Source organism: Vanrija pseudolonga, chromosome 2 (genome assembly GCF_020906515.1).
Source record: "Vanrija pseudolonga chromosome 2, complete sequence".
In the NCBI taxonomy this organism is placed as follows: domain Eukaryota; kingdom Fungi; phylum Basidiomycota; class Tremellomycetes; order Trichosporonales; family Trichosporonaceae; genus Vanrija; species Vanrija pseudolonga.
The window spans coordinates 1,872,673-1,884,762 of NC_085850.1; the positions used below are offsets into that span (position 1 = coordinate 1,872,673).

The window sequence follows — 12,090 nt, forward strand, 5'->3', positions numbered from 1 at the left end:
CATTGAATGCAGTTGGATTGTATTAAGCTGTGTGTGTGGGTGGGGTGCGTGATGACGGGATTCAAGCTAGGCAACAGCGCGGCGGGAGCGGAGGCTGCGACCCACGCGCTCGAGCGCCGAGGACACAAAGTCGATCTCTGGCCCTCCGCCCACAAGGCCCGCAACGAGGCCGCCGACGAGCGTGTCCCCCGCACCAGTGGTGCTGACGATTTCCTCAGGCGTGATAACAGGGGCAGGGTAGTGGCTGAGCACGAGCCACTGGCCCTCGAGCGGGCCAGAGGGGACCTTGTGCGCCAGGCTCTCTGGCCAGCCCTCGCGCGGGCGCGAGGCCTCGAAACGGAGATGCACGAGGCCAGCGGCGCCCGCCTTGACCCAGAAGCCGCCGACGAAGGGCAAGCACGCGACCATCTTGGTGGCGACGCCGTGGTTCCTGATCCAGTCGCGGTGCTTGCGGTTGCTGAACGCCTCGAGTCCGGCACGCCAGTCGGGGCCCAGCCCGATCGAGTTGACAAACTCCCAGCCGTTGTCGTCGCTCTCGCTGATGGCGGCGTAGAGGTGGTCGAGCTCGAGCTGGTTCGGCGAGAGGTGGGTCAGCGCGCGCGGGTGGGCGCGCAGGGCGGGCAGGAGGCGGTTGAGCTTTGGCGTCGACGTCGGGTCGCACAGGGTCGGGATACCGAGCTCGGCGGACGTCGCCACGATCGCCTCGATCACCTCGGGGCGGAGATTGCAGTCGAACACGACGAGCTTGGGCGCCGTGTCGCGCAGGCGGCGCGTGACGCTCTCGACGGTGAGCCCCTCGACAATGTCCATGTCGGCCACGCCACCGACCAGGTCCCCGTCCTTCTCGAGCAGGAGGTTACACACGGACGTGGCGCCAGGGAGGGGGACGAGGCCGTCGGCCCGCAGGCCGCCCTTACCCAGCTCGAGCTTGAGCAGGTCACCAAAGGCGTCCGTGTCGGTGCCACTGGCGTTGGTACCGACGGCAGAGAGAAGCATGACCTCGCCGGCGGGGAGAAGCGCCTGCGCCGCCTCGGCGATGTTGCGCCCCACGCCCCCGGGCGACACGAACACGGTGCCTGGCGTCGTGGTCCCGGGTACCAGCGGGCCGGAGACGCTCGAGGTGAGGTCGATGGCGGCTGATCCGACGACGAGGACGGAGGGGGGTGGGAGGTGGGAGGCGGTGGGTGCTGCTGGCTCAGCCACTGCGGAAGGGAGCGCAGGCTGCGCTGGCTGAGGGGCAGGAGCACCCGCTGCCGCCCGCGCCAGCTGTGCCACTTCGACCGCGACCTGTGTCCCGATGTGTGCGTTATTCTCGATAAGCTTGACGTCTGAATGTCAGCTAGACCGCGCAATTCGTAGCTCACTCAGCTCGAGCGCGCTGCCCTGCGTCAGCTCGCCGACGCGTTTGAGCAGCCACGGCGTGACCTCCTTGCCGCGCTTATCGATGCCCTGCTCGACGCTCTCGCGGACCGCCTGCTCGACGGCCGCCTGGACCTTGTCCCCGCGTGGGCCGTACTCGGCGGGGATGGGCACAGCGAGGAGCGTGGCAGTGGGGGATGGGAGCGTGAGGCCAGTGTCTGCCCGCGGGGTCAGCTACATCACCAAGCTACAGCAGTTGACGCCACGCACAAACCGTCGCAGCGGCATCCGACACGCTGCCGACCCTCCATGGCGACTGAACCCCCGAGCTGGGCGTGTAAAAGGCCGGGAAATCCGCCGTCTCGCCAAACGTCGCGACGCACACGCCCTGCGTCTCGAGCACCTCGAGCGTGCGCGGAATGTCGAGGATCGACTTGGCGCCGGCGCACACGACCATCATGGGCGTGCGGCCGAGCTCGAGGAGGTCGGCCGAGATGTCCATGCCTGGGGCGTGAGTGGGTGTCCCTGGCACAGCTTTCACCCACTGCTCTCGGCGCCGCGGTGCACGCCGCCTATGCCGCCCGTGACGAACGACTGGATCCCGACAGAGGACGCAATCACCATCGTGCCCGCCACCGTCGTGCCCCCGTCGCGGCGCAGCGCGAGCGCCGGTGCCAGGTCACGCCGGGACACCTTGACTGCCTGCCGTGAAGGGTCGGGGTTCGCGAGGCTGTCCAGCTCGAGCTGCGACAGGCCGATGTGGACGCGTCCGTCGCGCAGCGCGATGGTCGCTGGTACCGCGCCGTGCGAGCGGATGATCCGCTCGAGCGAGAGCGCCGTCGTCAGGTTGGCCGGGTACGGCATGCCTGAGGCAGGTCAGCTGGCACTCTGTGATCTACAGCTACCCACCATGCGTCACGATCGCCGTCTCCAGCGCGACCACCGGCGCGCCGGTCTCGAGCGCGTGCTCGACCTCGTCGGTCACTACCAGTCGCCCGTTCTGCTGTCAGCTGGCAGCCTGGCGAACGATCCAGCTCACCCATCGCGCACGCGCGGCCGCCAGTGTGCTTGCACTATGCGCTCCCAGTGGCAAACTCCGCGCTACCTTGGGAAGCGCTCGCAGCATGCTGTGAGAAAGTCTGCAGGAATGAGTCATGGTGAGGGGAGAGATGGAAGTCAAATGGCTGGGTGGAATGCGACGTCATAATTTGTCACTTGTGACGCATGGTAACTGGCGGATTGTGGCTCCCGTCCCGATCTCAACCCCGCCATCGCCACCTTCCGTCTAGGAAAATGCATGCTGATGATATGGTCATATAGACGTGTGGAAGACGTGTATCAAGAGGCTGAATATTAGCCCAGGGCCTGGGACAAGGTGTGTGCGTGCGCCAGGCAGAACATGGTATGGGGGATAAAGGTTCGGCGCAATGTGCGTAGGTGACAAGATGATTAGAGTACAATGGCCGCGGCAACGGCAGCACAGCCGAGCGCGAAGCCGAGGATGTCCTTGCGAGCAAGAGCAGGGGCAGCAGCCGAAGGCTTGGCGGTCGACGACGAGGTAGCAGCAGCGCCAGAGCTCGAAGCCTCACCCTTCGCGCCAGTCTTCGAGGCGCCGGCGGCGCCAGAGCCGGAGGCCGAGCCCGCCGAAGTCTGCGAAGCCGTGGGGGCAGCAGTGCCAGTGGCCGGCTTGAGCGAGTAGCTCAGCTTGGACCACGACGCGCCCGAGGCGACCTGCCAGTTGGAGACGGCGTTGGCAATGTAGTAGATGTTGCCCTGGGTGTCAATCTGGACGACCGACGAGTCCGAGGCGGCATAGGCAGCGTTCGTGTCCTTAGACGTTGGGGGAGGGAGGATCTGGGTCGAGTTGATGAGGGACGTGGGCATGGGCGAGCCAGTGGTGATGTTGTAGCTTCCAGGGTCGGTGTAGTGGGTGACAACGTACGAGTTGGAGAAGTCGTTGGGGACGTAAAGAACCTGGTAGGGCACCGTGTTGTTCTGAACGAGGAACGAAGTCGCCTGACCGGCCGAGTCGGGGAAGTTGCTGCCGCCGACAGCGGGGTATGCCTGAGCCTGGGGCTGGAAGTAGCTGTAGTGGATGACAAAGACATTGGCCGAGCCGGCAGGGGTGCTGGGAACACCAAAGTAGAGGATGTGGTTGGAGGCAAGGGCGGCCGTCACCTTGTAGTCAGTGAGCGGGAAGGGAGGGGTGCCGACGTTGCTCCAGGCAGCGGTACCAGCAGCCGTGTTGGTGATGAGACCAAGGTCGAGCGAGTAGGCACCCTCCGACGCGCTGGGGATGGTGAAGAGCACGTTGGTGTCGTGGTCGAGCACGGCCGCCGAGCGCGAGTTGCCCGTCGAGGTGGGGCCACCCGAGGTCGTCTGCTTGCTCCACTTGTCGCCGGCAATGTCGTAGATGTAAACAGACTTTGGGCGTTAGCTGAAACGTCGACTGCACCGCAACTTACAGTAGCGTCGGCGGCATCAGCACCAATGACGTAGACCGCGTTGTTGCTCTGTGAAAGGAGACACTGCAAGTTGGCACCGCTGAAGGGGGGACGGCCGACGGTCGACAGGGGCTTGGGAGAAGGAGCTGGTGAATGGTCAGCGTGAGGTAACGCAACTGGCGTGTTGGGTGCTTGTTCGGTGGGCAGTGGCGCGGAGGTCGGCGCGGCGTTCAACCAACCACTATGGGCGGGCGCGACCGTCTGTCTCTTCCTCGAGCGGGTCTCGTCCATGGCCAGCGCCCATATGCAGTCCCCTTCCTCGCCTTCCTCGTCGTCTTCCTCGTCTTCCTCGGGCCGGCACAGCCGCTGCCCCCGCGCTCACCCTCGAGGGTTGCTCGTGAGGCAAGGTTGCCCACCCACCCGCCCTCGAGCCAAGCTCGCAAGGAAGGTCACCCGCCCACCCACCCTGCTGGCGCGAGCAAGACGTCGCCCACCCACCCACCCCTATGATCGCTGCGCGATCAAGAAGTCGCCCGCCCACCCACCCCTACGCGCTGCGCGCGAGAATGTATGCCACCACCCACCCCTCCACCCGGCTCCGCCTCCCCCCACTTACATGACCAGCTCGAGCTTGGACCCAGGTTGACGTCTTGCTCTCCTCCAAACGCGTAGAGGTTGAACTGGGCGTCAAACTGCACGCAGGGGACGGCGGCGACGAGGGCGGGAAGGAGAGCCGCCAAGGCGAAGAAAGCGACCATTTTGGGCAACGGGAAGGGGAGTGGGAGGTGAGCGAGAGGCTAAGGGAGTGTAGAGAGTGTGTGTGTGTTGGGTTGGGTTATCGACTTGGAATGTTCTTTGTTGATCAATGAGATGCCCGTGCGTTGCGTTGCGGCGTATGTATGTGAGTGTGAGAAGTTGGTTGTATCGAGTGGAGACAAAAGTGGAACGAGAGTGGTGTGCGTGGTTGCTGCGAGGAGACGGATCGGTCGCACTGAAGTCATCTACGGCGGCAGGGGTGGCCAATGTGTGCCAGGGCGAGGCACTGCCCATGCTGTCAACGGGTCCACTTGGGCTCGCAGCATACCCGAAATAGGAACACTTTGCTATTTCGTTTAGCACGCACTCTTGTCGTAATTCAAATCTCTGTCGGTCAAGTTACCGTGCGGTGGCTGATTTTGATTTCTCTCGTCTCTGGCTGGCTGGGTGCGCAGCAGAGCCTGGCCCACTGTGACATTTACCTGAATGGAGACGCGTTCCGCCCCTTCTAATGCGGTTTCAGGGCAACACTAACCTGCTAAATCCTCCTCCACGCCTTGCGTTGTCCCAAATGGACTTCATCGAAACGCCACTCCTGTGCCCATGGACTTCATCGGAGCTCCACCGCCCACGTGGCTATTGCCGTATTCCCGGACGTGGCATCGTCGTCATTTCAGGCACAACCTCCGCCGCTCACTGCACCTCCATCTGCGGCGTGCTTGGGTGCTGCAGCAGCTGGGCTGCTGTTGACGCCCGCAATCTCTATTTGGCTCGAGTCTTCCACAACCACAACCACCCCCACTCCACACACATTTGCCCAGCATGGCCGACATCAACGAGATCGCCAAGCAGGTGAGTGGCGACTAGTCACGCGTTAATTGCCACTGACACCTGCAGTTCACCGGTGTGTAGCCGAGCTCAGCTCGTTGACCGCGACCACATCTCGTTATTGACACGGCGGCACAGACTACTACTACAGCACGTTTGACTCCAACCGTGCCAACCTCGCGCCGCTCTACGTGCGTTGAGGACCGCCCGTCCCAGCTAACGCCTCAGCGCGACCACTCCATGCTCACCTGGGAGGACAAGCAGCTGCAGGGCACGGCGGCCATCCTCAACCAGCTCCAGGTGCGTGCTTGAGTGTGGCGAGCGCGCAGCTCTGTGTGTGTGTGGGTGTGCTCTGGCGCGAGGCGCACGAGCGCGGGAAACAGGTGGCCCAGTCTCAGAAGTGGAGCATGGAGCACACCCACCGCCGTCGTCACTGCAACCGCTTCTAACTCGCCCACAGGGCCTCCCCTTCGCCCAGGTCCAGCACAAGGTCATCACCCGCGACGCACAGCCCGCGTCGGACACTGTCGCCTCGATTCTCGTCCTCGTGACGGGACAACTGCTGGTTGACGACGGCGCCAACGTCCTGTCGTACTCGCAAATGTTCCACGTGAGTGGTGTTGTCGTTGTTGAGCCGACAATGTGCTTATATCTCACAGCTCGTTCCCGACGGAGGTAGCTACTTTGTGTAAGTGCTGCAGCGTGCTTGTCATTCAGCCCTAACACCCCCCAGCCTCAACGACGTCTTCCGCCTCGTCTACGGATAGAAGCCCTCGTCCTGGCGACTGAGCGGCGAGCATGGCGTTGACCGCGCCAACAGCATGGAGATCTGGTGTCAGGCGGTGCGGGTAACGAATGCATGATATATTACTTCTAATATGGCTATGTGACGGGGCTGGTCGAGGCGTGAGGCGCGCAGCGCTGAGGGCGGCAGCGGACAAGAGATGAGGGACCGCCGGGATGTGGAGCGTCCGAGTGGGCGGGACGAGGCGAGGGCGATGGGCCGGGACGAGAGGAGGAGGCGAGTCAAGGACTCCCCATCTAGGCATCGTGCACGCCCTCCTCGCGGTCCTTCTCCCACGACGTCGCCCACTGCGCGATACGCGCGACGTTGTTCTCGACCTCGTTGTCGCCGCCCGAGCCGTCGCTCTGGAGCTCGACGATAATTTCTTCCGCGTACGACTCGCGCGTCTCGTTGATGACCGTCATCATGATCTCGGCGGTAATGTTCTCCGTGATCTTGTTCTCGGGGTAGTTGCTGGGGAAGCGCGTCAGCGCCGACCAAGGGCAGGCCCGCAGAAGGAGAAGTGTTAAGCGTCCATCGACTGGACTGGACGCGCGCCTGCGGCAGTCGCCCACTCACCGAGCCTCCAACCGCTCATACAGCACCGAGTTGTCGCACCGCAGCACGACGGCAAGGTCGACCCAGCGCTCGGGGAACAGCGACGGGTCGTGGTGGTCGAGGATGAAGCCTGGGGGTGTGAGCTGCTGCGGTCGCCATGTCCAACGTGCGCGGCGCGGCCACGGCACCCTCGCCTCGCTCCGCTCGGCTCGCGCTCACCCGTCTCGGCCGGCCCATCAGCCGGGTTGACCACCTCCTCGAGGTAGTCGAGCAGCCGGTCCTCGTCGACCGTGTAGCTCTGCCACTCGTCGTCCCATCCCTCGTGGAAGCCGTGCTGCTTGACAATGTCGCCAATGTTCAGGTGCTGCAGGGGCACGTCGGCGTCGAGCGCCAGCATCTCAGAGTGCAGCGTCTTGCCCGTGCCCGGGGTGCCCGTCACCAGGATGATGGGGTGTCTGCGGGGGTGGTGCGTCGTCATTGTGTGCGATGGGTGATGGCTGCTTGCGCTCGCGGCAGAAGATCAACTTTTATCAGTTGTGGAATTGTCGATCTTTGGTGGCGACGGGAGTATTTTTTCCAACAACAACCCCACCCAGCCGAGGCCATGCCACATCCATCATCTCTATGCAATGTCTACTAGTCAAACACAATCTTGGTCGCCTTGGCACCGACAGCCTCGCGCTGCTTGCGCAGACGAGCGGCCTCCCAGGACGGGTGGAGGCTCTTCGCGTCGGGGTTCGCATTGGGCTTAGGCGCCGTTACTGGCGCCGAAGTGCGAGGCGCGGGAGCTGCCATCGTCGCCGGGGTAGGAGTAGCAGCAGCAGCCGCAGGCGGCGCACCCGCGCCGGCACCACTCCTCTGACCCCATCCAGAGTCCCGCTTCTGTCCCTGCGGTCCACGCTTGCGCTTCTCCTCCTCCTCGCGCGCCTTGACGACGTGGTTGGCACCCTTGCCGTACTTCTTCTCCCAGATACTGAGCTGGTCAGCGGTGTCCAAACCCAGCGCGGTGTCACTTACGCCTGACGTGCGCGCTGCCCACGACGATTCTTCCTTGGCGCCGTCTTGCTTCCAAAGATACCGTTCGGGTCGTAGTCGTTGTCTGGGTCCGAGTCACCCTCGCCGGCTGGCGCGAAGCCGCTCGCCAGGGACGGAAGGAACATGGACGACTTGCCGTCGGCCTTGGCTGTTCTTCCCTTCGGTGCTGGCGCAGGGGCAGCCTCCTTTGTCCGCTTTCTGGGCGGCACATCCGACGCCTCCGACTCGTCCCCAGAGTCGGAGGGCGGCGCGATCCGCCCATCCAGGCCGGATACCGAGCCCGACTCCCACCCGTCGTCGTCGCCGTCATCGTCGCCATCGCTACCGTCGCCGAGCGAGCCGCTCTCCCATCCCGCGTCGTCAGCCGCCCTGTCTTCGACGATGACCTCGTCGTCGCTCTCGAGCCCCTCGATACGGCCGAGCGGCAGGCCCTCCTCGTCCTCGCTTTCCTCCTCGCTCTCGTCGTCCGTGCCGTCGTCGGAACCGCGGCGCTGGGCAGCGCGTCCCTTCGGAGCTTTTGCCGCCTTGGTCCTCACGTCCAAGCTGGCACCAGACTCGCCCATGACGAATGCGACGAGCGTCTTCATCGCGTCAGCGACCGGCTTGGACGAGCACAGCCGGTTCTCAGCCTTGGTGATGGCTTCTGGCGTTGCTGACGAGCTGGACGCAGCGATAGACGGCTCAGCAGTGAGCAGGACCGTAATGGACTCGGGGAGCTCGACCCGCTTGAGCAGGTGGTGCTTCTTGAGCTTCTGCGCCAGGTGCGCCGTCGCGACCGCGCGGAGCTGGAGCGCCTAACCGTCAGCATTTAGACCCTTCTCCCCACACTCACGCTCAGAAGCTTCCTCTGACTCTCCAGCTCTGCGACCTCGGCCTTCTTCTCCTCGCCCTTGCCGCGCAGGAACTTGACCTTCTTGATCAGGCGCATCGACTCCATCGTCTTGGCCTGCTTGAACACGGGGTGGAGCTTCTTGAGCACTGGCTGGATACGCTTCTCGATGCCCGCAAAGTCGGGCCCGGCGGGCATGGGTTCAGCAACGGCGACATCGATAGCTGGCGCCGCGGGCGCGGGCGCGTCACCTCCCTCGGCGGCGAGCTTCGCCTGACGGGTCAGCTTCACCCACACCAGCAACCCACCGCAATGGCCAGCCGCTTGGCCTCCTCGCGCATCTTTCCGGTCCGCTTCCGCTTCTTGCCTCCTTCCTCAGCCGGCCTAGGCTCGTCGACAGCCATAGCCTCCGTGGGCTCCTCGCGCGCGACCTCCGGCACATCGGCGACGGGCTCGGTCTCGACAGGCGCGGCAGCCTCGGCGTCTAGCTTGGCCTGAACTGTCAGCACTTCCCCAACCACAAACCCACCTGGATCGCTGCGCGCTTCGCCTCCTCGCGCTGCTTGCCGGTCCTCTTGCGCTTCTTGCCCTCCATTGTCTGGGCTTCGGACATGGTGTTGTGCTTGCAGTGTCAACATTCATCTCGCTGCACTTGGCCGTGATCGAAATTTAGGAGTCCCACGGTGGAAGCGGGTGGAAGAAGGTAGCCACCGTGGGAAAGTCGTGGAGCTTGGTGAGGGTGGAGGTCGACCACGAGAGCTGCCTAATTGGTACTGGGATTCATGCAATGCAATATGCTGATAATCTATGTATAATCTATGCTACACCTGGAAGAGGAAGGTTGCGCTCCGCAAGCTCTTGCGCCTTGTCTTCCTTCGCCTGCAACTTGGCAGCCTTGCGCGCTGCCGCCTTATCCGCCTTCTCCCTCACTCCGAGGGCGCCATGCTGGACTGCACAAACGTAGGCTGCGACCTGCCCAGCTGTGAGCTTGTCCATAGGGACACTACGACCGAGGATGAAAACATCGTTAATGTCCGACCCTTCGCTGACGCCTTTCATTTTGAGGAGCATGCTGATCTGCCTCTCCGAGGCGGGGCGTTGACGCCACGGTGCTCGGCGCAGGAACTGCTTGGCGACTTCGGCACCAGCGCGGCGAGTGGCGAACTGATCCGCAGTCTCGAACGCACGTTGAATGTCGTCGGCCATGGCGATGTGCTGCTTGCGGCTGTAAGGTGACCAGCCGGGAACGGCGAGTTCGCGAGGCAGCTTCTGGGTGAACGCGATGGAGCATGGCGAGCTAGGGCTGGCTTCGATGGTGAGGAACCCAAGACCTGGGATATCAGCTCACATACGGATTCTTCCAAAGCTGACCCATCATCTCCAAGATGTACCGATCCTTCCCACACGCAACCCAGGCGTTGGGAGTGATGCGAGCAATGACAGTTGGAGACTCCTCCCTCAGACGGAAGGGGTCGTCGCTGTCGACGAAGGTGACCTCGTAGTTCGCCTGCCCCCTGGGTCGCGGAACTGTGGAAGGTTCACTCGTGGGGTCACCTTCCGCCTTCAAATCATCCTCCCTTGACATGGCCTCAACCTGATCATGGCTTAGCCCAAAGAGGGTTGGAGAGACCAGCATGCCGCTTGACCGCGAAATGTTGTCGACTATGTCAATTAGGTAGCAGTCCACTTTGCCTGTTTCTGGTGACAACCGGAGACCCCGACCAACCTGTATAGGTTAACAACAGAACAGATCGTTCTACCTACCATCTGGGTGAGCAGATTCTTGCTCTTGGTCGGACGGGACAGGATGATGCAGTCGATCTACCGGTCAACGCACACCGAGGTCTTCCCTCACCTCTCGGATGTCAGTCCCCTCTGTAAGGACCTCGCAGTTGACCAAGACGGGAAACTCGCCAGCAGAGAAGCTTGCGATTGTGTCTTTACGCTGCTGGGCATGTGTATGGGAGGAGATGGAACGAGCGTCGATCCCTGCGGAACGGAAGGCTTGAACCAGCGCAGCAACATGTTTGAGGTTGACGGCAAACACCAGCGTAGACCTGCGGTCGTCTGGAAAGTCAGCTAAGCTCGATAGGAAATTTGGAGCTGACTCACGAGCACGATGGAGATATGTCCGAACGACGAGGTGGTTGATCTCGGGAGTGTTGACGTGATGTGCAAGCGACGTCGCCTTGTATTCTCCACTGCTGTTAAGCTCTACGTCCTCGAGATCAAGGTCGGCAAAGACGGCCGTCGACTTGACGGGTGAGAGCCTGTGGTTAGCAGCTGTACTCAATCAAGCACACTCACCATCCCTCTGAGAGCATGTGCTCCACCCCACGGTGGAAGACAATCTCCTCAAACACGGCGCTGAGGGCTAGCTGGTCATGTCGGCTGAACGTCGCGCTGAACCCGACCACGGGAACCTTGTGCCCGTGATCGAAGCGCGTGAACGGTCCCGTGGCAGAGGGGAGATCTACCCCGTCGTTAAAGTAGTGCAGGAGGCGGAGATACCTGCCGTCAGCGGGGAAGACGGGGCAGACACACGAGAGAGACGCCGCATGGTGCGCTTCATCGACGATCACGAGCTTGAACCGCGCCGGGTCAAACTTGTTCAGCCGTTCGGGGTTGTTGAGGGTCTGGTACGTCGCGATGGTGCTGAGGCTCAGTTATGTCCTCAGGAAGTCGACTCACACATCGGCGTGGCCGCTGGCCACGCGCCGCGCCTGCTCCACCTCGACAGTGTACTTGTCCCCGAGGATTCGCTGGGCCGCAGCTTCCGCCTGGAGCGCGAGCTCGACGCTGCCGACCAGGATGAGCGTCTGCTTCGACCCGTGCCCTTGTCCTTCGGCCAGGTAGCTATCTCGTACCCGCGGAATAAGGTGCATGAACATTGTCGTCTTGCCGCTCCCTGTGGGGGACGACACGCCGATGCGAGTTCGGCCCTTGTCCAGCGCGTCGAGGCACGCGTCGACGGCGTCGGTCTGGTACGGCCGAAGAACAACTGGTGAGGGTGCTGGAGCGGTTTCGTCTGTAGCCTTCGTGACCGTGCTCGACGTTCTGAGCTCCCTTGCGCCGAGCTGCTTTCGTTTGAGGTGGACTCGCGCGAGACAGCAGCCGAGTGATGGAGTTGTGAACCGCCGCAGCAGAGGTTGAGGGAGCACCCACTCCTGCCGACCTTGCCGGAGGACACTTCCCACAGCCCTTCGAACTGTGACCTGGATCATGGTGCCATGTCGTGGTGAAGAATGGAGCAAAGAAGAGATCGCGAGACCGAGAGTCGCGTCAACCGAAGCTCCTCCACCCCAACTTTTGGCTGGCTGGTGGAGGTCGGCCACTTGGCGCCCACCACGACCCACCATTTATGGCCTTGACATATCTCCCTGATGCCCGTCTCTCCTGATGCCCGTCTCTGGTTTCACAATAGGAGGGCGGAAGGCAGAAATGCCCGCCTGCTGGGGTGGATAGAATGCATGGGGGGCTAGGTTGCGTGTTGGCAT

General features: G+C 62.9%; 4 protein-coding genes across 4 annotated transcripts; 1 reads left to right on the forward strand and 3 right to left on the reverse strand.

Annotated features, from left to right (window-relative positions):
* Positions 1–66: 66 nt before the first annotated feature.
* Positions 67–4,758, reverse strand: SPBC1861.05 (Pseudouridine-metabolizing bifunctional protein; the record flags this gene model as incomplete). The annotated part of the gene is made up of 8 exons (XM_062768999.1): positions 4,420–4,758; positions 3,825–3,949; positions 2,818–3,783; positions 2,269–2,359; positions 1,905–2,225; positions 1,630–1,863; positions 1,365–1,577; positions 67–1,328 (listed from the first exon to the last, which is right to left on the reverse strand). The coding sequence occupies exons 1-8, from the start codon at positions 4,559–4,561 to the stop codon at positions 67–69; spliced, it is 3,354 nt and encodes a 1,117-aa protein (XP_062624983.1). The 5' UTR covers positions 4,562–4,758.
* A 553-nt stretch (positions 4,759–5,311) lies between these two features.
* On the forward strand, positions 5,312–6,750 carry ntf2 (Nuclear transport factor 2). The gene is made up of 7 exons (XM_062769000.1): positions 5,312–5,411; positions 5,457–5,463; positions 5,526–5,578; positions 5,616–5,687; positions 5,848–5,997; positions 6,047–6,075; positions 6,121–6,750. Exons 1-7 carry the CDS (start codon positions 5,382–5,384, stop codon positions 6,152–6,154), a joined length of 375 nt encoding a protein of 124 aa, XP_062624984.1. The 5' UTR covers positions 5,312–5,381; the 3' UTR covers positions 6,155–6,750.
* SPCC830.11c (Adenylate kinase isoenzyme 6) lies at positions 6,429–7,207 on the reverse strand (the record flags this gene model as incomplete). The annotated part of the gene is made up of 3 exons (XM_062769001.1): positions 6,429–6,645; positions 6,751–6,859; positions 6,949–7,207. The coding sequence occupies 3 exons, from the start codon at positions 7,205–7,207 to the stop codon at positions 6,429–6,431; spliced, it is 585 nt and encodes a 194-aa protein (XP_062624985.1).
* Positions 7,208–7,315: 108 nt separating this feature from the next.
* Positions 7,316–11,817, reverse strand: IRC3 (Putative ATP-dependent helicase IRC3; the record flags this gene model as incomplete). Its single annotated transcript, XM_062769002.1, has 13 exons — positions 7,316–7,702; positions 7,747–8,558; positions 8,597–8,866; positions 8,902–9,087; positions 9,123–9,215; positions 9,524–9,924; positions 9,998–10,100; positions 10,358–10,414; positions 10,449–10,660; positions 10,706–10,863; positions 10,901–11,248; positions 11,285–11,574; positions 11,791–11,817. The coding sequence occupies 13 exons, from the start codon at positions 11,815–11,817 to the stop codon at positions 7,366–7,368; spliced, it is 3,294 nt and encodes a 1,097-aa protein (XP_062624986.1). The 3' UTR covers positions 7,316–7,365.
* Between the last annotated feature and the right edge of the window lie 273 nt (positions 11,818–12,090).

Coding starts and splice junctions, on each gene's coding strand:
- ntf2 (XM_062769000.1), top strand. CDS start 5,382: ATGGCCGACATCAACGAGATCGCCAAGCAG. Junction 5,579..5,615: donor CCAACCTCGCGCCGCTCTAC/GTGCGTTGAGGA, acceptor CTAACGCCTCAG/CGCGACCACTCCATGCTCAC. Junction 6,076..6,120: donor GACGGAGGTAGCTACTTTGT/GTAAGTGCTGCA, acceptor AACACCCCCCAG/CCTCAACGACGTCTTCCGCC.